We start from the raw sequence: 24,430 nt of genomic DNA, 5'->3' as shown, positions 1-24,430 counted from the left end.
ATCTTGTATTGTCTCACAACACCCCCATTAAGTCCAGCACTTGGTTGCGCCCTAGTTACTTCCCACTTGGTACACATGATCTTGTATTGTCTCGCAACAGCCCCATTACGTCCAGAATTCGGTTGTGCTCTAGTTCGGTATTATATAAGTGGCTAAATATAAGTACATACATAAACTGATGTTGCTGCTTGGCTGCACTGTACCAGTTTACTTGGATGTTTCTAGAACCAGGATCACACTAAAAGGGGGACATATATTTGGACTTTCGGGGCCAGGAAGGGCCAGAAGGCTGGCATCTCTACTCGGAAGAGCAGCGGCTCATTAATGGCGAAATCTCAGCACGGCTGCGAGAGGCCCATCCAAGGACAGGGCTTGGAAAGGAAAGGCTGCCGCGCGGCTCCTCGGCGCGCAGTGGGACTGATATAACCGCCCTACGCACTAAATCCCGCTTCCTGTCGACCAGGTATAAACCCGAGTATCTGTCACGCGCCACCATTGTGCTTTCTTCTAAATTATTGACGCCGCGTGCAGGCGACAGCGCGCGGCGAAGGGTAGCTTTTCAGGCACCTCGTATAATTAAAAGCAACAGCAGTTCTTTATTCTGGCTTGTCGGAGTTACAGCCGCTGTCAGGGGTTTGGGCTCAGAAGCCTGCTTGATGGCACATCGAAAGTGGTCCCTGGGAGACAGCGCTTCTGTGAGATGATGATAAAAACATGGAGGTCTTACACTTGTCATTTTTACGGTTATTTGATTTTTTAAAGAACCTTTTCAGTACACGCTGAGGCTTTCTGGTGCAGGCGCGGGTCTGATCGTGGGAATTTAATGCTTCGTGACCAGCTTTTACGGGGTCGCAATTCTGACTCATTAACGGGGGCAAGGGGAGGGCTACCGTGGCGCCTTGCCCAGGGCCCTGAGCTCTTTGAAGGCCGCGCACTGTGGTTCTATAGTATGTTTATATGTGATGCTGCTGCCTCAGCAACACCAGTAGGTGGCGCCAAATACTATATTGTCAGTTCCTCCTATGTACATGTTTGAAGCTGCTTCACTGATAAGTGCCCGATCTCATGGCCCTACAAAACAGTTTGACATGCCTGCTCATAACAGCATGCAGTAATCTTATGCCTGTTTGGTTAGATAGGTGAGTATTGTTTATCTTTTACTCCAAATAGTTTCCCTTTTCACCACTAGACACACCAACATGGTCTAAGTGGCCAGAGCACAAAGATATGCCGTCAAAGGCAGACTCTGCACAATTTAGTGAAGGGCTCCTGAAAAATGCCAGTTACTCAGTCTGCCTCAGATGTAGATTCAGGCCTGGGCGGTGAACTTCGCTCCGTTTGCAGAGTTTTCTGCACTCCGCAGAGCTCGCGGAGAGCAGAAAACTCCGCTTCGTGATGTGCAGCTGAGTTTTTTCCCCGATCGCGAACCTAAGCCCGCGATCGCGTGCGAGCTGCCACTCGGGTAGAATCTCTCCCCGAGTGGCAGAAATACCAGCACAAACTGCAGTTCGCACTGCACTCCGCAACTTGCGGAACTTCGCTGAGGTTTCTTGTAACTTTGCTGAGTTCCATGTAGCAAAACTCCGCGAACGACACCCCTGGGGCCGACTACGTTGTCCCTAAAGAGGGCTAGTTACTCCCCTGGGATTTCCACCAACCTCTGACCCTCCGGTGATGGTTACTTTGATTGCATTTCATTAGTCTAACACAAAAATTAATTTCCGTTTCCTGTAACTGACACCATTTTTGTTAGAACATTTTGGTGCTTGAAATATGGTCTTGTGTTTTGGTTGTACTCCAACAACAGCACCTGAAACTGACCTCTAATACCACTTAGTGATGGAAGTCATTCTTAAGGCCTGCTTGGAGATTGTCACCTATACATCAAAAACAACAACCATTCGCAAATCCAATTGGACTGGCTTTAGCAATCTGGTGTGATGTTTACATTAAAAAAAAATTATTCCAAGCATGTGGTGCAAAAATAAAAAGAAGATAATAGTTGCTCTGGCTAAATATAGTTTCTATATGTGTGCGATTCAGATTTTAAATCTAATAATAAATTACCATTAAGCACAATTTTTATAAAACAGTATGGATTTTTTCCAAGCACGTGTACTTAAAAAGGATGTAGAACCTCTTTTTAGTTATAATACACACTGTAGAAAATCAAAATTCCTGACACAAAGAAAAGGGTATTTATGGTTTGGAATTGTGTTGACTAAAAAACAAAATTAGCAAAGTAAAGCATCAACCCTCCAGCCTCAGCACACAAATTTCTCTTGTTTTAGGCAGATGCACGCATGTGATAAGGTACAGTGCCTTCATTCACAGCGCAAGAAATGGTATGGCTTACGTGGGCTCGCCCATTGCCACTTGCTGTGTGGTGTAGTGGGCCCTGCATTGCAAAATGCGATGCAGGGCGCGTTACGAAATTCGTTTTATCAATTAAATCGTTTACTTACCTGCAATCACCCACCCTGCCCCTCCCCCGCCCCGCCTGTGTGACCCACCGCAACTCTCTCCACGGGCCGCAGCTGTATACGAACCCGCATGGCATTGCATTGTGTACACGCGTAGCATGCTGGAGTGTACTCACACTCTTCAAAATGCAATATACTCACGTACAACATTCTGCATATTGTCCATGCACAGAATGCAGTATCAGGCTCATGCACATCACACTGAGGTGTACTCATGCATAGCACACACAAGTATGGCTTAATACATCATATTGACTTATGCAAAGTACTGTCATGTGCTTAGAGCCTTCAACAGTGCTATCACACTAAATGTACCCACACACTAGATACTGCATTGTCCTTACACACAGAAGTGTCTTAAAACACAGATTGCAGCTGCATGCTCACTCTGATCAAAATGAAGTGTGCTCACTCACATCACCCTGAATTGGTTCTTAGTTTCATCCTGCAGTAAAGGAGTCATGTGTGCCCTGTGGCCGTGTGCTTACGCACATCACACTGAATGGCTTAGTTTCATCCTGCTGTATAAAAGCGATGTGTGGCATGCAGCCATGTGCTCACTCACATTACACCAAATGATTCTTAGTTTCATCCTGCTGTAAAGGAGTCATGCATGGCATGCAGTTGTGTGCTCATGCACAGCACACTGAAGAGTTCTTAGTTTCAACCTGCTGTAGAGGAGTAATGCTTTGCATGCAGTCGTGTGCTCACTCACATCACACTGAATGATTCTCAGTTCCATCCTGCTGTATAAGAGTCATGCGTGGCATGCAGCTGTGTGCTCACTCACATCACACTGAATGATTCTCAGTTCCATCCTGCTGTATAAGAGTCATGCGTGGCATGCAGCTGTGTGCTCACTCACATCACACTGATTGATTCTCAGTTCCATCCTGCTGTATAAGAGTCATGCGTGGCATGCAGCTGTGTGCTCACTCACATCACACTGAATGATTCTGAGTTCCATCCTGCTGTATAAGAGTCATGCGTGGCATGCAGCTGTGTGCTCACTCACATCACACTGAATGATTCTCAGTTCCATCCTGCTGTATAAGAGTCATGCGTGGCATGCAGCTGTGTGCTCACTCACATCACACTGAATGATTCTGAGTTCCATCCTGCTGTATAAGAGTCATGCGTGGCATGCAGCTGTGTGCTCACTCACATCACACTGAATGATTCTGAGTTCCATCCTGCTGTATAAGAGTCATGCGTGGCATGCAGCTGTGTGCTCACACACATCACACTGAGGGGTTCCTAGTTTCATCCTGCTGTAGAGGAATTATGCGGGCATGCAGCTGTGTGCTCACTTACATCACACTGAAGGGTTCTCAGTTTCATCCTGCTGTAGAGGATTTATGCGGGGCCCGAGTCTGTGTGCTCACTCACATCATCCTGAAGGATTCTACATCGTATCCAGCTATAGAAGAGTCATGCATGCCATGCGGCCGTGAGCCCACTCACATCACATGGCATTCGGCTGTGTGTTCACTCACATCACACTGAATGATTCTCAGTTTCATCCTGCTGTATAAAAGTCATGCGAGGCGTGCAGACCTGTGCTCACTCACATCACACTGAATAATTCTTAGTTTCATCCTGTCGTAGAGGAGGCATGCATGGCATGCGGCCGTGTGCTCACTCACATCACATGGCATTCGGCTGCGTGTTCACTCACATCACACTGAATGATTCTTAGTTTCATCCTGCTGTAGAGGAGTCATGCGTGGCATGCAGCTGTGTGCTCACTCACATTACACTGAATGATTCTTAGTTTTATCTGGCTGTAGAGGATTCATGCATGGCATGCAGTCGTGTGTTCACGCACATCACACTGAAGTGTTCTTAGTTTCATCCTGCTGTATAAGAGTCATGTGTGGCATGCAGCTGTGTGCTCACTCACATCACACTGAATAATTCTTAGTTTCATACTGTTGTAGAGGAGGCATGCATGGCATGCGGCCGTGTGCTCACTCACATCACACTGAATAATTCTTAGTTTCATCCTGTCGTAGAGGAGGCATGCATGGCATGCGGCCGTGTGCTCACTCACATCACATGGCATTCGGCTACGTGTTCATTCACATCACACTGAATGATTCTTAGTTTCATCCTGCTGTATAAGAGTTATGCGTGGCATGCAGCCGTGTGCTCACTCACATCACACTGAATAATTCTTAGTTTCATCCTGCTGGAGAGGAGTCATGCGTGGCATGCAGTCTTGTGCTCACGCACATCACACCAAAGGGTTCGTAGTTTCTTCCTGCTGTAGAGGAGTCATGCATGGCATGCAGTCGTTTGCTCACGCACATCACACTGAAGGGTTATAAGTTACATCCTGCTGTAGAGGAGTCATGCATGGCATGCAGTCGTGTGCTCACACACATCACACGGAATGGTTCTTAGTTTCATCCTGCGGTATAAGAGTCATGTGTGGCATGCAGCTGTGTGCTCACTCACATTAAACTGATTGATTCTTAGTTTTATCTGGCTGTAGAGGAATCATGTGTGGCATGCAGTCGTGTGTTCACACACATCACACGGAATGGTTCTTAGTTTCATCCTGTGGTATAAGAGTCATGTGTGGCATACAGCTGTGTGCTCACTCACATTAAACTGAATGATTCTTAGTGTTATCTGGCTGTAGAGGAATCATGTGTGGCATGCAGTCGTGCGTTCAAGCACATCACACTGAAGGGTTCTTAGTTTCATCCTGCTGTAGAGGAGTCATGCATGTCATCCAGTCGTGTGCTCACACACATCACACGGAATGGTTCTTAGTTTCATCCTGCGGTATAAGAGTCATTGTGGCATGCAGCTGTGTGCTCACTCACATCACACTAAATAATTCTCAGTTTCATCCTGCTGTATAAGAGTCATGCGTGGCATGCAGACATGTGCTCACTCACATCACACTGAATAATTCTTAGTTTTATCCTGTTGTAGAGGAGGCATGCATGGCATGCAGCCGTGTGCTCACTCACATCACATGGCATTCGGCTGCGTGTTCACTCACATCAAACTGAATATTTCTTAGTTCCATCATGCTGTATAAGAGTCATGCGTGGCATGCAGTTGTGTGCTCACTCACATTACACTGAATGATTCTCAGTTTCATCCTGCTGTATAAGAGTCATGCGTGGTGTGCAGCCATGTGCTCACTCACATCACACTGAATAATTCTTAGTTTCATCCTGCTGGAGAGGAGTCATGCATGGCATGCAGTCATGTGCTCACACACATCACACTGAATGATTCTTAGTTTCATCCTGCTGGAGAGGAGTCATGAGTGGCATGCAGTCTTGTGCTCTTGCACATCACACCAAAGGGTTCTTAGTTTCATCCTGCTGTAGAGGAGTCATGCATGGCATGCAGTTGTGTGTTCACGCACATCACACTGAAGGGTTCTTAGTTTCATCCTGCTGTAGAGGAGTCATGCATGGCATGCAGTCATGTGCTCACACACATCACACTGAATGGTTCTTAGTTTCCTCCTGTTGTAGAGGAGGCATGCAGGGCATGCACTCACTCACATCACGCTAAAGAGTTCTTAGATTCATCCTGCTGTAGAGGAGTCATTCATGGCATGCGGCTGTGTGCTCACTCACATCACACTGAAGGGTTCTTAGTTTCATCCTGTTGTAGAGGAGGCGTGCATGGCATTCAGCTGTGTGTTCACTCCCATCACACTGAAGGATTCTACGTTGCATCCAGCTGTATAAGAGTCATGTGTGGCATACAGCTGTGTGTTCACTCACATTACACTGAATAACTCTCAGTTTCATCCCGCTGTATAAGAGTCATGCGTGGTGTGCAGCCGTGTGCTCACTCACATCACACTGAATAATTCTTAGTTTCATCCTGCTGGAGAGGAGCGTGCTTGGCATGCAGTCGTGTGCGCACGCACATCACACTGATTGGTTCTTAGTTCCATCTTGCTGTAGAGGAGTCATGCATGCAGCTGTGTGCTCACTCACATTAAACTGAATGATTCTTAGTTTTATCTGGCTGTAGAGGAATCATGCGTGGCATGCAGTTGTGTGCTCATGTACATCACACTGAAGGGTTCTTAGTTTCATCCTGCTGTAGAGGAGTCATGCATGGCATGCAGCTGTGTGCTCACACACATCACACTGAATAATTCTCAGTGTCATCCTGCTGTATAGGAGTCATGCGTGGCATGCAGCCATGTGCTCACTCACATCACATAGAATAATTCTTAGTTTCCTCCTGTCGTAGTGGAGGCATGCATGGCATGCGGCCGTGTGCTCAGTCACATCACACTGAATAGTTCTTAGTTTCATCCTGTCATAGAGGAGGCATGCATGGCATGCGGCTGTGTGCTCACTCACATCACATGGCATTTGGCTGCGTGTTCACTCACATCACACTGAATGATTCTTAGTTTCATCCTGCTGTATAAGAGTTATGCGTGGCATGCAGCTGTGTGCTCACTCACATTACACTGAATGATTCTCAGTTTCATCCCGCTGTATAAGACTCATGCATGTTGTGCAGCCGTGTTCTCACGCACATCACACTGATTGGTTCTTAGTTCCATCTTGCTGTAGAGGAGTCATGCATGGCATGCAGCTGTGTGCTCACTCACATTAAACTGAATGATTCTTTGTTTTATCTGGCTGTGGAGGAATCATGCGTGCCATGCAGTCTTGTGCTCACGCACATCACACCAAAGGGTTCGTAGTTTCATCCTGCTGTAGAGGAGTCATGCATGGCATGCAGTTCTGTGCTCACACACATCACACTGAAGGGTTCTAAGTTCCATCCTGCTGTAGAGGAGTCATGCATGGCATGCAGTCGTGTGCTCACGCACATCACACTGAAGGGTTCTAAGTTCCATCCTGCTGTAGAGGAGTCATGCATGGCATGCAGTCGTGTGCTCACACACATCACACGGAATGGTTCTTAGTTTTATCCTGCGGTATAAGAGTCATGTGTGGCATGCAGCTGTGTGCTCACTCTCATTAAACTGAATGATTCTTAGTTTTATCTGGCTGTAGAAGAATCATGTGTGGCATGCAGTCGTGTGTTCAAGCACATCACACTGAAGGGTTCTTAGTTTCATCCTGCTGTAGAGGAGTCATGCATGGCATGCAGTCGTGTGCTCACACACATCACACGGAATGGTTCTTAGTTTCATCCTGCGGTATAAGAGTCGTGTGGCATGCAGCTGTGTGCTCACTCACATCACACTAAATAATTCTCAGTTTCATCCTGCTGTATAAGAGTCATGCATGGCATGCAGCCATGTGCTCACTCACATCATACTGAATAATTCTTAGTCTTATCCTGTTGTAGAGGAGGCATGCATGGCATGCAGCCGTGTGCTCACTCACATCACATGGCATTCGGCTGCGTGTTCACTCACATCACCATGAATTATTCTTAGTTTCATCCTGCTGTATAAGAGTTATGCGTGGCATGCAGTTGTGTGCTCACTCACATTACACTGAATGATTCTCAGTTTCATCCTGCTGGAGAGGAGTCATGCGTGGCATGCAGTCGTGTGCTCACACACATCACACTCACACTGAATAATTCTTAGTTTCATCCTGTTGTAGAGGAGCCATGCATGGCATGCAGTCGTGTGCTCACTCACATCACGCTACAGAGTTCTTAGATTCATCCTGCTGTAGAGGAGTCATTCATGGCATGCGGCTCTGTGCTCACTCACATCACACTGAAGGGTTCTTGGTTTCATACTGCTGTAGAGGAGTCATGCATGGCATGCAGTCGTGTGCTCACTCACATCACACTGAATAATTCTTAGTTTCATCCTGTTGTAGAGGAGTCATGTGTGGCATGCAGCTGTGTGCTCACTCACATCACACTGAATGATTCTCAGTTTCATACTGCTGCATAAGAGTCATGCGTGGCATGCAGCTGTGTGCTCACTCACATCACGCTAAAGAGTTCTTAGATTCATCCTGCTGTAGAGGAGTCCTTCATGGCATGCGTCTGTGTGCTCACTCACATCACACTGAAGGGTTCTTAGTTTCATACTGCTGTAGAGGAGTCATGCGTGGCATGCAGCTGTGTGCTCACTCACATCACGCTAAAGAGTTCTTAGAATCATCCTGCTGTAGAGGAGTCCTTCATGGCATGCGGCTGTGTGCTCACTCACATCACACTGAATAATTCTTAGTTTCATCCTGTTGTAGAGGAGGCGTGCATGGTATGCGGTCGTTTGCTCACGCAAATCACACCTAAGGGTTCTTAGTTTCATACTGCTGTAGAGGAGTCATGCATGGCATTCAGCTGTGTGCTCACTCACATTAAACTGAATGATTCTTAGTTTTATCTGGCTGTAGAGGAATCATGCGTGGCATGCAGTTGTGTGCTCATGTACATCACACTGAAGGGTTCTTAGTTTCATCCTGCTGTAGAGGAGTCATGCATGGCATGCAGCTGTGTGCTCACTCACATCACACTGAAGGGTTCTTAGTTTCATACTGCTGTAGAGGAGTCATGCATGACATTCAGCTGTGTGCTCACTCACATCACGCTAAAGAGTTCTTAGATTCATCCTGCTGTAGAGGAGTCCTTCATGGCATGCAGCTGTGTGCTCACTCACATCACACTGAAAGGTTCTTAGTTTCATACTGCTGTAGAGGAGTCATGCGTGGCATGCAGCTGTGTGCTCACTCACATCACGCTAAAGAGTTCTTAGATTCATCCTGCTGTAGAGGAGTCCTTCATGGCATGCGGCTGTGTGCTCACTCACATCACATTGAATAATTCTTAGTTTCATCCTGTTGTAGAGGAGGCGTGCATGGTATGCGGTCGTTTGCTCACGCAAATCACACCTAAGGGTTCTTAGTTCCATACTGCTGTAGAGGAGTCATGAATGGCATTCAGCTGTGTGCTCACTCACATTAAACGGAATGATTCTTAGTTTTATCTGGCTGTAGAGGAATCATGCGTGGCATGCAGTTGTGTGCTCATGTACATCACACCGAAGGGTTCTTAGTTTCATCCTGCTGTAGAGGAGTCATGCATGGCATGCAGCTGTGTGCTCACACACATCACATTGAATAATTCTCAGTGTCATCCTGCTGTATAAGAGTCATGTGTGGCATGCAGCCATGTGCTCACTCACATCACACAGAATAATTCTTAGTTTCCTCCTGTTGTAGAGGAGGCATGCATGGCATGCGGCTGTGTGCTCACTCACATCACACTGAATAATTCTTAGTTTTATCCTGTTGTAGAGGAGGCATGCATGGCATGCGGCTGTGTGCTCACTCACATCACATGGCATTCGGCTGCGTGTTCACTCACATCACACTGAATGATTCTTAGTTTCATCCTGCAGTACAAGAGTTATGCGTGGCATGCAGCTGTGTGCTCACTCACATTACACTGAATGACTCTCAGTTTCATCCCGCTGTATAAGAGTCATGCGTGGTGTGCAGCCATGTGCTCACTCACATCACACTGAATAATTCTTAGTTTCATCCTGCTGGAGAGGAGCGTGCTTGGCATGCAGTCATGTGTTCACGCACATCACACTGAAGGGTTCTAAGTTCCATCCTGCTATAGAGGAGTCATGCATGGCATGCAGTCGTGTGCTCACACACATCACACGGAATGGTTCTTAGTTTCATCCTGCGGTATAAGAGTCATGCATGGCATTCAGCTGTGTGCTCACTCTCATTAAACTGAATGATTCTTAGTTTTATCTGGCTGTAGAGGAGTCATTCATGGCATGCAGCCATGTGCTCACTCACATCACACTGAAGGGTTCTTAGTTTCATTCTGCTGTAATGGAGTCATGTATAGCATGAGGCCGTGTGCTCACGCACATCACACAGAAGGGTTCTTAGTTGAATCCTGCTGTAGAGGAGTCATGCATGGCATGCAGCCGTTTGCTCAGGCACATCACAATGAATGTTTTTTTTTTTCATCCTGCTGTAGAGAATTTATGCGGGGCATGCGGCTATATGCCCACTCACATCACACTGAAGGGTTCTGTTTTTCATCCTGCTGTAGATGAATCATGTGTGGCATGCGGCCGTTCGCTCACTCATCACACTGAATGGTTCTTAGTTTCCTCCTGCTGTAGCTGAGTCATGCGTGGCATTTAGCCATGTTCTCACGCGCATCACACTGAGGGCTTCTTAGATTCAACCTGCTGTAGAGGAGTCATGCATGGCATGCTGCCATGTGCTCACTCACATCACATGTCATGCGGATGAGTGCTCACGCACATCACTCTGAAGGGTTCTTAGTTTCATCCTGCTGTAGAGGATTCATGCGTGGCATGCAGCCATGTTCTCACGCGCATCACACTGAAGGGTTCTTCGATTCAACCTCTCTGTAGAGGAGTCATGCATGGCATGCTGCCATGTGCTCACTCACATCACATGGCATGCAGCCGTGTACTCATGCACATCACACTGAAGAGTTCTTAGTTTCATCCTGCTGTAGAGGATTTATGCGGGCATGCAGCTGTGTGCTCACTCACATCACACTGAGGGGTTCCTAGTTTCATCCTGCTGTAGAGGAATTATGCGGGCATGCAGCTGTGTGCTCACACACATCACACTGAGGGGTTCCTAGTTTCATCCTGCTGTAGAGGAAATATGCGGGCATGCAGCTGTGTGCTCACTTACATCACACTGAAGGGTTCTCAGTTTCATCCTGCTGTAGAGGATTTATGCGGGGCCCGAGTCTGTGTGCTCACTTACATCATCCTGAAGGATTCTACATCGTATCCAGCTATAGAAGAGTCATGCATGCCATGCGGCCGTGAGCCCACACACATCACATGGCATGCAGCCTTGTGCTCACTCACATCACACTGAATGATGCTTACTTTTATCCTGCTATATAGGATTTATGCTTGACATCCGGCCGTGTGCCCACTCACATGACACTGTAGTGGACTAAAGCATACCTTAAATCACACTTCAGTGTGGTCATGCAGATTATGCTGCACTGTACTTATGGACTTAACAGGAAACAATGAAGTGAATATACATACAACCTGCTGCAGTATCTTCGCACACTTCACACTGACATTTGGTCACAGACAGCATGTTGCAGTGTGACTCTGTGCGTTGTGCTCCTAGACATCACCATACAGTGATCATATGGAAATGCGTGCACTTGTCCAGTATGTAGCTTGTGCTCACACACATTACACTGAAGTCTGTTCATATTCAGCATGTTTTAGTTCACACTGCAGTGTGTTCATTCAAAGCCAGCTTCAGCGCTAGGACATATATCATAGTGAAGTGTGTAAGGCACCCTGCAGCTTACTACCAAATGAAGCATGCAGTAAATGTGTGCACACCACATTGAAGCTTCCTCACCACACTGAAATCCGCCCAGGCACAGTATGCTGCATTGTAAGCATGTGATTGACTCCACTCCTTCAGCCTTTGTGATTGGCAGCCACTCAGAATCCATCCACGAGTTTAAGCAATTCTTGTTGACCGCAAATCAGCCAATTATGGCTGCACACCCCGTGCTTTAAAAACCTTCTCAAAGTGTTCGCATGCCATATCTTGGAGTGCGTTCATGCACAGGAAGAAACTGCTGTATGTATGTGGGTAGGTTTTGGTATTTCTACACCACAGACCTAGCTGGCTAACGCTCTACGGGGGGGGGGGGGGCAAGCCCCTGTGGGGATACGTAGGAGAGCGGGCCAGACACAAAAGGTGGAGGTGCTGCATGGGGTGAAAAGTCAGCCTATCAGACTTACCTCTCCTTGAAGAGGTGAAGATTCAGTTCCTTCCTGAACTCTAGGAGGGATGGTGTTGTTATGATGCCAGAGGGAATGTTGCAGAAGGGTTTTCTTGGGCAGACTCTTTTGGCAAATCCACTGGCAAGGAGCTTCTCTTTGGGGAGGTGCCAGAGTTTCTCACACATACTTCTAAAAAGCCAGAATAAGTTTAAAGTGCAGAGATTCTGTGTTCTGTTGCTGATGGCAATGTTGATACACTGACAGAGCTGCTGGCTTTGACTGCTGGAGTTTAGGGCACCGAAGAGAAACTGAGGCGGAGGAATCTTTTCAGGGGTGAAGAAACCTGGGATCATGCAACAAGTGCCAGTGACTCTGGCAGATTGACTGAAAGCAAGCCACACATGGACAGCAAGATACATTGAGTCCTAACATTGTGGTGCATGCTTATTATTTCATTTAGTTGTTTATATGGGAGAGAACTAAATGACACTTCAACAGTAAACAAGCTATAGGGTCAAAGGGCGTTCTTGTTTGGGTGACACTGTGGCCATGAATAATGAAAGGTCCCATGGGGAACACCTAGATTTTAGATTATTTACATATCAGTTTCAAGAAGTAGAGGGGATACAGCACTGATGGAAGAGGAAAACAAGATACCCGGGCCCCATTTAGAGGGGTTGAAGGGGTGGTAGGAGAAAGGGGGTGGAGGCACAAAGGGGGCATGAGCAGCGGAGTGTGACAGTCCACTTGCACAATTTATTTATTTTTAAAACTCTGCTACTAAGAGATTGTCAATAAGAACAAACCTGGTAGTAAAACTATACTGGTGTACCTAATTGGTTTCTAGCAGGTTAAAGTACCTACTCCAGAGTTCTTTTTGTACCCAGTCATTCCCAGGGTATATAACATTAAGATGCCTCTGGTGGTTAATGGGCTTGGACAAATCTTCAGCCTAATCCAAGATTAAACTCATCATAAAATAACACAGGGGTTAGTGTGCCTGCTGTAAAGCACTATTGGTAACATGCTGGCCAAATTTCTATTTTATGTAGTCAGCTCCGTGGGTTATTCCTTTGGCTGCAGAGACCATTGTGTTACACAAGTTTGAATCCTTGGAATATAACTCAGTGAGTTATGAACCAGCATTAAAGAGCTGCTTGCAAACTGCAAGGCATAAGTGTAGAACCTACTTCTTTTTTCTCAATCTTTTGTTATTCTAAGTTTGCTAAAGAGGGCAGGGGCGGCTACTCCACTTGAGTGGCGGAGGGTCCCCTCACACGCCCGAAAGATGAAAAATAAAGCTGCAATAACATTTATTTAAGTTAATTTAGTACTGTTTTATTTTTAGAAATCTGTTCTGAACTGAGTGTCAGGACTGGACAGGGCCAGTGCTGCTGAGTGGTAGCAGCAGAAAGCTATGCGCTGTAAAATGTGCATGTCTCTTTGGCCGGCCATCTTGGAACGGCCAGCCAGACATGTATTTTAAAAGTCTTTAACCTAGCTGTCTTAGACAGCTGGGTTAGAGAAAGTGCAATCCTCTAGTGCACTTAAGAGTGCTAAGAGAGGCCATGCTATCCAATCCTGGCACTGCTTTCATGCTGTGAAAGCAGTGCCAGGATTGGGTAGTGCAGCTTCCTGCTTCCAGAAGATGCCGGAGGGAGGAGGACTTTGCGCCGGAAAAGAAGGTCATTTTTATTTTTTATGCCCTCTGCCCTACCACCCTCGGTACTTGCCAGCCGCCAGTGAAAGAGGCTTCCTTTTGGTAGTGATAAGCTCATTAGTAAGTGGTTTATAAATAGTTATTAGGGTATTACTCTGACAGAATTATCTGATCTTCTTACAGTGTATGCATATATCTTACATATAGAGCTTGAGAAACTCAAAAAGCGCCCGCAAACCATAGTTTTACCCAAGTACTAGTAACGGGACAAGCTGAATGTCTTTGTTTCCTCAATGGCAATGCATCAAGGTGCAAGGCTCCAGCCTGTTACCAGACAGATAGAGACTGGGGAAAAAGGAGTGCTGGTGGCCCTTTAATTGAGCCATTTGTGTAGGACCCAGCTGTTACTGACAGTAAGAGGCCTCCATCAACCCCTGCAGATTCCTCTTCTGAAGCAGAGAAAGCGAGACCACCCCTCGCTTTGTACTGGTGTCGGCGAACTGCACTGGAACAAAGTCAGCTCATGTTACTGAGGCCACCCCTGGTCCAGCTCAATAATAATTGCCTGATCCTTGATCTGGAGGGGACACCCCCTACCAGCACCTTATTTCCACCCAGCACTGGGGATCATGAGTCACAGAGGGGACAGAGACCTTAGTGTTTGTTGTTGAGCTGTGGGAGCTGGGCTGTGGTGGGGGGCTTGGTTACAGGGAGGCAAGAAGTGGCAGGAAGTCTATTGTGGAGAGTGTTCAAGTGCAGGGGGGCCTTAGGTGGGAAGCTCAGGGTGGGGATGAGGCACATGGTGGTTTGTAGCCTGTTAGAATAGGGGTAGGATCATACTAAAGATATCTGCTAGAGGTGCAAAGGTAGTGGATGTGTGAGAGCAAAGGGGCTATGCCACAGACTACGCTGAACACCACACAAGGAGGGAAATGCTAAAGAAGCACGAAAGAGGGTTCCCGGAGTGCTGGAGGAGTTCTGTGCAAGGAATCTAAGAATTATCGAGTGATCAATGGCCATACGGCACTCTGACATTCTTGATTAAAGAGATGAAAGTATGCTAAAGGAGTACCGTCTATAGGTATTGTATTATACTGTGTGAATTGATCAATATATTCATAAATGAGATATGTATAAATAAATGCACTATAAAAAGCATAACTGAAACTTAATCATTTGAGAGACTTTTTCTACTTTCCTTAAAATAACACTATTGCTGCAGAAGTCAAGGGCTACACTTCACCCATAGGGGCCAGTTTATGTTTTAGTTACTGTCCAGCTGAATGTCATTGGTTTACTGGTTTGCCCCTTTTTCTATTTTAAAAAATTGAGTTGTCTCCCCAATGCCAGGAACCCATATTCATAAGATGGCCACTGTCCCATTTAGCAAATGGATGTCAACCCCTTTATGGACTCAGTACCTGATCAATGGTGCTCGACAGCAGTTGCAGTCACAAAGCACTGATTCAGCCCATAGAAAATCACGAAGGAAAGGGGGCAAACCTAACACCACCTTTTCCTGTGCAGTTCATTATGGGTCATAACGTGCACTCCACAAATCCCAAGGGGCATTTCCAAGTTACTAAGTGTCTTTAGTGTATTGCAATATACCTTTTTGCAGACTGTTACTGTGGTATTCTGCCTACTGCTCGATTTGTAACCGCAAAAGACTTGGGGGCACATGCATCATTGTAGGAATTTGCATTTCCTAAATTGCGAAAATTAAGGAATCGCAATTTAGGAATTGCAAAATCCTATGCATCAAGAAATCCTAGCATTTTTTAGGATTTCTTAATGTTCGGAATTTGTGATTCCTAATGGCATTACATTGATTCCTATGGGCCTAGAGGCCCATAGGAAACAATGCCGTTTTGCATTTCTATTTTTTGGAATTCGCAATTTGTTGATGCATTGCAAGGGTGCAGAGGGGGGTCCAAAGGACCCCCCCCCTGCACCCCTGAAATGTATTTTAAAGTGCATGTTTCACACACACATGTCCTAAGGACATGTGTGTCTGTAACATGACACTTTCCAAAATGCATTTTTGTGCTTTTTTAAAGAATTTCGCAAATTAACACGAGGGTCAACCTCGTGTTAATTTGCACTTCCTATTTCAAAATTCACATTTAAAAAAAAATGTATGCATTGCATTTAAGGAATTGCACAAATGCGATTCCTTAAATGCATTCATATTTTTAGGAAATGCAAAAAAAGCGAATTTTGAAAAATTGTTTCATGCATCCCAAAAACGTATTTAGGAAGCGCAAACGGCTGAATTTACCGATTCGCACCGTTTGCACTTCCTAAATAGGTTGATGCATGTGCCCCTTGATCTATTAGCACACAATGCTCACTTATTCTAAGATTCCTATATGCCTGTCACAGTGATGCCTACTGTATAATGCTCGAATTGCAGACACCCATTGAGTTTAAGGTCATATGTGAAGTGTTAGCATCTGCACTTTTCAGCCTATGCTAACATTCTATATTTATGTCATGATAACATCATTTTACAGAGCTTCATAACTTATTGATCAATGTCAAAACTTGCTATAGAATTCAGTTGTGATGGGTGGAATATTTCCACAATTCTTAAACCTTCGATTTGCCCCATTTATCTGAGGGTGGGCATAACAGTTCATAACACAATTGGGTATAATAGGACTCCATTCTCAATTTGATAATGCTTATATGTAACTTTTGTTCCTGGGGGTGATGATCAAATACACCCACTCAAATGTGCGATTGTAAACACATATTGTATATAAATGTTGCCTTTTGTACGGATGTCACGGTATGGAATCCCTTGATGTAGGTTTCCAGGGGACTAATGTGCAGAGGTTATGGGGAAGGAAAATTCTTTAACTGCAATCCTAGGTCTCTATTGAGGGTATCTTTGCTAAGTACATAAACATCAACAATTGCTTGTTTATGCTCTCTGATCTTAATTCCATTTAGTGTTAGGATTTATGACTATTAATGAAGATTCCAACATGGAGAAGAGAAATGCCACTTACCTGCGATCCTAGTTCCCCATTAATGGTATCTTCAATAAAGAAAAACCAAACAAAAAAAACTCTCTCTCCCAAATACACAGGATTCCGGAATACAAACATGAATATTTATGGTCTGATTCACAAAGTTAATTTACACTTTTGAGTAATTTTCAATTTTGAGTAAGTTTCTATTTTTTGGAATTCATAAACTCTGAGTGTACATTTATGATAAAATTGTAAGTTATATGTCTCCAACTCGTGTAAAGCAATTGGCTTACTCTTGTGCGGGTGAGTAAAGTCCCTCTCTTAACCTCTCACTGACCCTCCTTAAACCACTCTTACTCCTACCTAATCCCATTCCCTTTTGTAGAAAATTGGTCCCTTCTGTTAAGTCACTCCCCTGTGTTCCTCCAACATTCACTACTAAAATGTACACTTCCATGTGCGGTGACTCAGCAGTTATGGTGGAGAACTCTGCACATATAAATATATGAAAGTATATGTAGTATGTTTTGTAGTACTTCAAAGGCCCATATTGTTCCTTAATATTAGCAATGATCCAATGAATAAAAGTGTTTATTTTCTACTGAACACAAGCTAATAGTCGAGTAAAGTTTTGAGTAGTAAGCCCCAAGTAGGCACAACCTTTATTTAAATTTTCAGTCTATTTTAACTGCTTTCCTTCTCTCTTTTAGTGTCACTGCGGTCAGGCTGCCGGACGGGGTCACCTTTATTGTCTATGAGTTTTGGGAGACTGAGCAAGAATGGAAGAGGTAGGTGGCCCTTTGCTTGGCCTTCAGCACCAGTGTTATGAAAGACTAAGATACGCTCAAGTGTCCATTTATGATAACAAGTAAAAGAAACATTAGGGATTGTAGTGGTCAGAAAACATTCAAGTAGCCTTTTTTTACACCAGTTGCAGATCACATCCTTCATGGAGGGCCCTTTGTAATCTGAAGGATGAATCCGATTCTGATCAAAACCATTTCCAGTTTGAAAGAGTGAACGAGACTGTCAGTTACATGTCAAAAACCCAAAGTCGTTTAAACAAACTCTATGCTCTTCAGAATTCAAGGACACAAGTCATGACGACCAACAACCTTTTCAGAATAAAACAATGGACTGCTGCAAATGCATACAATGTTCAATCAATAAATGTTGAGTCGACAAAGTTCGATTACTTTGGGCCGCCAGTACACCTAATTCAGCAAGAGAGAGAACTGGACCAACAATAAAGCACATTCGTTCCAGTGCAACAAACAAGCTTTTCCTGGCATGTGATGAACGCACTACAGTGCAGAAACAGCTGAAGTGCCAAAAGCTGACTAACTGCTCTGCACTCTTGTCCATTCCCCAGGCAGTCCATGATGCTGAGTCATGAAATGAAGTCTCTGCTCTTTAGTAGGCCTTCCGCTTGGCACTTGCGCTATAATATTTGTGTATGGCTCACTGCCAGTGCTTTTCGCTTCAATGTCCTACCGTTTCTGTAGGAGCTATCTGTGTTGCCCATTGCTGTGTTTTCAAATCTCCAAATAGTTACAAATTCAGTGTGTTCTAAAATACATATGAAGTGGACCATATACTTAAGTGATTTGTGGTTCTAAAAACACATGAGAAGTATTTGAGGTGTAACTTAGTTCAGCCTTGGTTAAGAACAGTCTCATTGTTTTGTCTGGTGTGTGGATTTGTGTGGTCGCTATATTGTTGGTGGATCAGTTTCCCCAAATCATCACAGAGACGGTGCTAGGTCTTTGCTGTTGCAGAGAACAACAAAATAACGGGGCTAAATCCCCCCACCAAGAACTCTCTAACACAAATTTAAATTAATACACTTTTTAGGTCGAGCCTAGCACAGCGCGCATGCACTGCTCTGCTCGACTTTTAGTAAGGGCTTTCAGAAATCATACCACACGCTTGCGCGTGTGCTTTTAGGTTTCCCCCAGGCTATTGGCCTTTGTGTGCGTCTTTTTAACAAAGACAGCACGCAATTGGCCAAAGGCGACGCATTGCTCCGCCCATGGCCTATTGGTTGCGGTTACCCGCACGGCCGCCATGTGGTTTCAATTATCGTGCCCAGACACAGGCGTGATAATTGAAACCAGATGTCTCGCTGTAGCGCGCGCGCCATTCGCGGGCTTGTTTGCTTACTGTTGTGCTGCGGTGCTTTTCTCCATTGCTGCGAGCATGGATAGCAGGTAATGGGCACCATTATTTCATACGTATGTGCCATGCACGTACCTGTTTCGGACGATCATGAAAGGGAACCTTTTTGTTTTGCTAATTATCAGCTTCTTCTCATAATTGTAAATAGTTTATTTGACTAATAACATTGGCAGACTAATGTTTGTGTTTGAAAGTAAAACTAGATCATCTTCCTATATTAAACTGCAGATTGTTCTTTTACTGATGCCGCAGTGATTGTTGGATAGATCAGCCATCAACGTACAGAATCGCACAGGCGCTGGGATACACCCCCACTTTAATTTGTTGTGTCTGTCGATTTTCGGAGATAGATCCAATCGTAATGTTCACTTTTGGTCCTTTTTAACTAGGGCACCACACACACATTGGACTGTGTTTTTTTATAGAAATCCTAAACCCAGATTGGACTCGAGCTATTGATATATTTTATAAAGGTTTATTTATTCTTTGTATTGTCTTACATATTCTTCACCTCGCGCCCGCAAGTGTCTCTTTCATTGTTATGGCTTTTCGCACAATTGATGTCTGTATTGGCTGCTGAGTTCTGTATGCTTTTATTTAACTGACATCCTGATCCTGGTTATGTCAATTGCTCTAGTGCTGTGTTTCTGATTGAAGTAGAATATGTTCCGTCTGCCTTACCGCTGTTGTCAATCTTTTAAAGTAGAACCATGAAAGGCGAGGGGGCTCTGGTGATCGTGCCTTATCCCAGTGAGCTTACGTACTGGAATTGGTACCCACTGTGTGGAGCCTAGATACCGATCTCTTGAGCAAAGACCCACTGTGTTTATTCATTTAAGTGATATTCAGTGGACAGGTAGACAAGTATCTTGATGTCAGATGAGCGAAACAGGTTAAGAGTAAGTGCTGCACTCTGTTCCATTACTCGAATCATGCCCGTGCTCAATGTCACACAATATGGACTGTATGGGACATGTTCAGCTTAACTTAATACCATCCAGATTCACAGAGCACTTCATGGACTTTCGGACTTAAAAACAAACACTCACTGTGAACGTCTCACCTTACTGTTAGAGTTTGTGAGGATTTACCAGCATCCATTACATGGGACTTAATGTGCACCAGAATGTTCCTGTTTCTTATTATGTCTCCTTCTTGCTAAAATATAAATTTTTGGGGTTTGAAATTTGTCTGGGATATTTATTAAGCTTTTAGTAAAAAAAAAAAATTGCTGGCTAACCTTGCTTGTGCTATCAGTCAATGTTATAAGCAATTAAATGGGCTTTCTATAATTTATGTGCTTGATTGTTTCTTTTGCACAGTCTGACCCGCCTTATAGGGCCATCAGAAGAAGCATTCACCTTATAATGGATTACAATTCACACGCTTTATTGGCCCTTGCGAGGCACGGCATGTCTCACATTTTCAGCCCTACCAGCCGTTCAGAAGCAGTGGGTTCTTATATGTGACTGTCAGAAGCAGTATTCCGCCAACAATTCACTGACTTTGACTCGCTTAACGAGCCCTTGCGAGACGCTGCATTTCTCACTTCCCCAGCCCTACTGGCCGTTGAGAAGCAGTGGTTTCTTCTATGTCAAGTGCTTGCTTCATCTTACAGGCCTGCCTACCGGTCGAAGGCACTATTTAAAAAAATATATATAATTACCATACAAGTGGCTTCATCCCCAACCCTCCTAGTCTTTGTTTATAAGGTTAGTTTAAAATTGCCAGCCCTTTAAATTCAATACATTGTCACTTAAGGCTCTCCCTTTACGAATACAATGAAGGAACCAAAAAAAAAGCACATTACTCCTTATAAAACACCAGCTGTTCACAATTGCAATTGAGGTACAGGGATGGAGGTTGCAGTCAAGCGTTATATGGCAGCCAGGCTTTTGTCTATCTTGAGCACACTTTACTATAAAGCGTTCACTCCTCTAGCCCTCACACAACTTACGGGCCCAAGGTGAGTGCATACAAGAAATCTAATGGATATTACCCAGCACTGTTCACAGCCTCAAAGATGATTCGCAGCCCATACTGCGCCCTCCACTGCCACAGTGACACCCAAACCTCCATTCCGGTCAGCAGACATCCGATTGGAACCACAGAGTGCAGAACAGGAAAAAGCAGCTGCAGTGCACCTCAGCTCTCACCACAGCTCCTGCTCCCTAGAGCAATGCACTGCTTTTGGCCGTGTATGAACTGCCTCTTCACTGCACTAGGAGCATTCTTTAGGCAAATGTTTGCTCATAGTCATTGGAATATCACACATATTTACACTGAAATTAAGAAAATGTGACACATGGCAATCGGAAACCTTGGCAGCTACAAGTCACTAGTGCTTGCGCCGCTGCAGTGCACCCGAGTGTTTGTGTTACATAATTGCTTTTTAGAGGAAGAGTGCGATCAGCAGCGGACACTTATAAGGTCCCAAAGGCGAAACCTATTGGCTATGCCAATGCTCGTTTCCTCTGCCGTGAAAATATTTTTCACTCTTCCTTGCCTAAACTATGTTTTGCGATAACCATAACCCTAAACGTTGCCATAGGTGTAACTGAATCTTAAGGTCAGTGTCACACTAAGGTAATAACATTTCTTTTTAACTCCTGGGGCACATGGGCACTGGAGAGGTCTTTCTGTCCAAACCATCTCTTTGTAAGGTGAGAGGAGAGATGAGAAGGAAATTCACAACAAGGCCCTTTTTAGGTCTCGCCTACGCAGCGCGCATGCGATGCATAGGAGGAGACCTTTCGCCATCGGTACCCTTTTTCACCCACAACCATGCACGCATTCCATTGCCTTCAATGGCAGCGCGTGCACGTGTGGAGATTCACTTGCGGGAGTGAGCGCCGCCCTATGGTAGCAATTATCCCTCCCGCAAATGAATCGCACTGGCCCCCCTTCCTCCCACACGATGCGCGCGCCTCCCTCTGCTGCCGCGCAAGCCATAGTAAGTTAAAAAGAAAAGATTTGAACCGTTTAAGTCAATTTAAAAAAAAAATACATTCAGACATTTTTTTATTGTGATTACTTTTTCGTGAACAATTATAGGATATCAGCTAGAATGTAAAGAAACCTATTTACACACGGCCACTTAAGCAAACATTTTAGTAAAAAAAAAAAACTCCCCCATCCCTTGCTTATTAATGTGGCCCACGCCGTGGCCCACTTCAACCCTCAACTGTCCCCGTCACAACCTAACCGACTATCCAAGGACCAGTCCAGGCCGCCGACGGCTCCTCCCCGCCCCTCCGGCTCTTTTCAAATGCTGAGGGCATTTATTCAATCTCTGCAGCGCGCAGCCGCCTGCCTGCAGCTCGCGATAATTTAATTAAGGGGAAAAATAAAACACTCTCTGACGGCACTAATAATAACAAAATACCCAGCAGGCTGTTTCCTTTATCCGTGGCCTTGACACAGCCCCCACCAGTACACAGTCGGCACATTGATAAGGTGTGATAATCTCTGCTTGAGCACACAAAATTAAACTCCTCCAATCGAAGCCCATGTTAGATGTCTTCCCATCTAACATGGGCTTCGATTGGAATTCATAGAGCATATTATCAAGCCCATTATCGCCGCTTTATCGACAGTTTCCTGCCGATAAAAGCGGCGATAATGGAACGCCCTTTCTTGATAATATGCCCCTTTGTTCAGTTAATCTTGCACAGATTTTTACAGATCCACTCAATAACTTGCATATTAAGAAAAAACAGTTCCGCCAGGTATTATAAGATCAGGTTGTTGTTAATATACTACACAAGGAATCTGTGAAGAAGAGAGTGGCAATTTAGATGTTGTTTATCCCTCCAGTTAACATGTAAACGTATTTGACTAGAGTTGAAGGGCGATGGGAATTAAGCCTTTTGATTCAATACAGGGCAGGCTCAGCAAAATATTGGTTATGTTTCTCATTGGGTTCTAATGTTAACTTGAATTCCATACCATGTCGTTGTGATGGCAATTCTGGGCAACCTAGGTCACATTTTATGTTCTTCTGTGGGATTTATCTTGTGTGTTCTATACATTTTCTGGCTCCTTTTTTAAAGAAAGGAGTAGTCAGACACCTGAAAGATGTATTAGAATTGCTTTTTCATCTGGTTATGAAGACAAAACCATTTGTCTGGGTGCCTTTCTGAAGGCAGCTGTAAGAGCACGTTGCTCAATGACTGCGGTATAGGTCCGACGTATGATTATGCACTTTATGCACTTTTGCTTGGGGGTGCATTTTAATTATTACATGCCATGTTTTGTGTGTTTTTATGATGACCTTTTAAAATAACGGATTGTATGATTTTAATTGTACTTTTATGGATACAACATGTATTCAAATAGAGTAATTGAAATTAAATGAATCACTTTTGCAATGGGTACAGCTTCCCCTTTGGGTATCATATCAGGCAGCCTTGGGTGGTGCAGGCGGTACTCAAATGGCAGAGCCCAAGCGAAAAAACTTTTTTAACCAGCACTGGGTCCTTCAAGGACTATGGGCTGCATTAAAAAAAAGTTTCCCATTTGGGAAAGCAAACCCAGCAGTGGTGGCCTGCTGCCTAATTAATATTCATATTATGACTGCCTCTTTCAGTTTTGGATTACTTAAGTGAATCGAAGAAAATTACTTCCTGGAAAAGGAATGAATATCTGTACTTGGAATGCCAGAATGTTCATAGCTCAACGTTCTAATGACTCTGAGTTACTCTTTCTCCCGGACTCTGAGAACTGTGGCCTTTGACGTTTCAGATGCCCGGGTATCTCCATGGTTTCAGAAGCCCGCCACCTTCTGTGTGTTAGCGGCCTTGCCTCCCCCCAATTCCTTTGTGCCCCGCCTACACACTCAGTGCACAGTGCACTCTTTGGGCATCAGGTGAGACACTAATCTCTCCAGGCAGCCCCCTTAGGCAGATGCAAAGTCCAAACAGATGGAATTGGGTATTCAGAAAGGCACAAGCTCTGATGCCACCATCTTGGCCCCTCTCCTCTCTGATGTGGAATGCAGCCGTCCCACTCATGTGTCTTCAGCACTGCCCAGACATCTCATCACTGTCCCGCCCATGACTCTGCAGTGGGCGACCACCACTCCACTGACCCTTGGAGACGAGATGCATGGTGACGCCCTTGAGAGTCCCCCATCAGGAGGGAACTTCGGATTGCTGTGAAGGAGTGTCCTAAATTGATACGTTTTTAGTTTGTAGATCACCACAGATGACTGTAGAGGTGATACCACTCTGCTGCAATAATTGGACCCGGCCCACCATCACTAGATCTTATGCACAAAGTCTGCCTCTGTCTCAGAACTTCTAGGACAGTCCCCTGAGCAGGTCGGATACATTTTCAAAATCTTGGAGTTAGCATTCCTAGTTGTGTTCTTGCTGGAAATCAACATTTTCTCTTAGTCTTTGTCACTGATTTCAGT

The 24,430-nt window shown here is 44.9% G+C and overlaps 1 protein-coding gene across 1 annotated transcript in view; it reads left to right on the top strand.

The window, feature by feature from the left end:
• The window catches only part of LOC147669872 (N-terminal EF-hand calcium-binding protein 2-like), a 420,936-nt gene that overhangs the window by 331,360 nt on the left and 65,146 nt on the right, over nucleotides 1-24,430 (top strand). The window contains exon 8 of the mRNA XM_086948186.1: nucleotides 17,547-17,624. Coding sequence (XP_086804312.1) covers nucleotides 17,547-17,624 — 78 coding nt within the window. The remainder of the gene's footprint in view (nucleotides 1-17,546; nucleotides 17,625-24,430) is intronic.

This window comes from Lissotriton vulgaris, unplaced genomic scaffold, assembly GCF_964263255.1.
Source record: "Lissotriton vulgaris unplaced genomic scaffold, aLisVul1.2 SCAFFOLD_1212, whole genome shotgun sequence".
Classification (NCBI taxonomy): domain Eukaryota; kingdom Metazoa; phylum Chordata; class Amphibia; order Caudata; family Salamandridae; genus Lissotriton; species Lissotriton vulgaris.
This window is presented reverse-complemented; position numbering and strand designations above follow the sequence as displayed.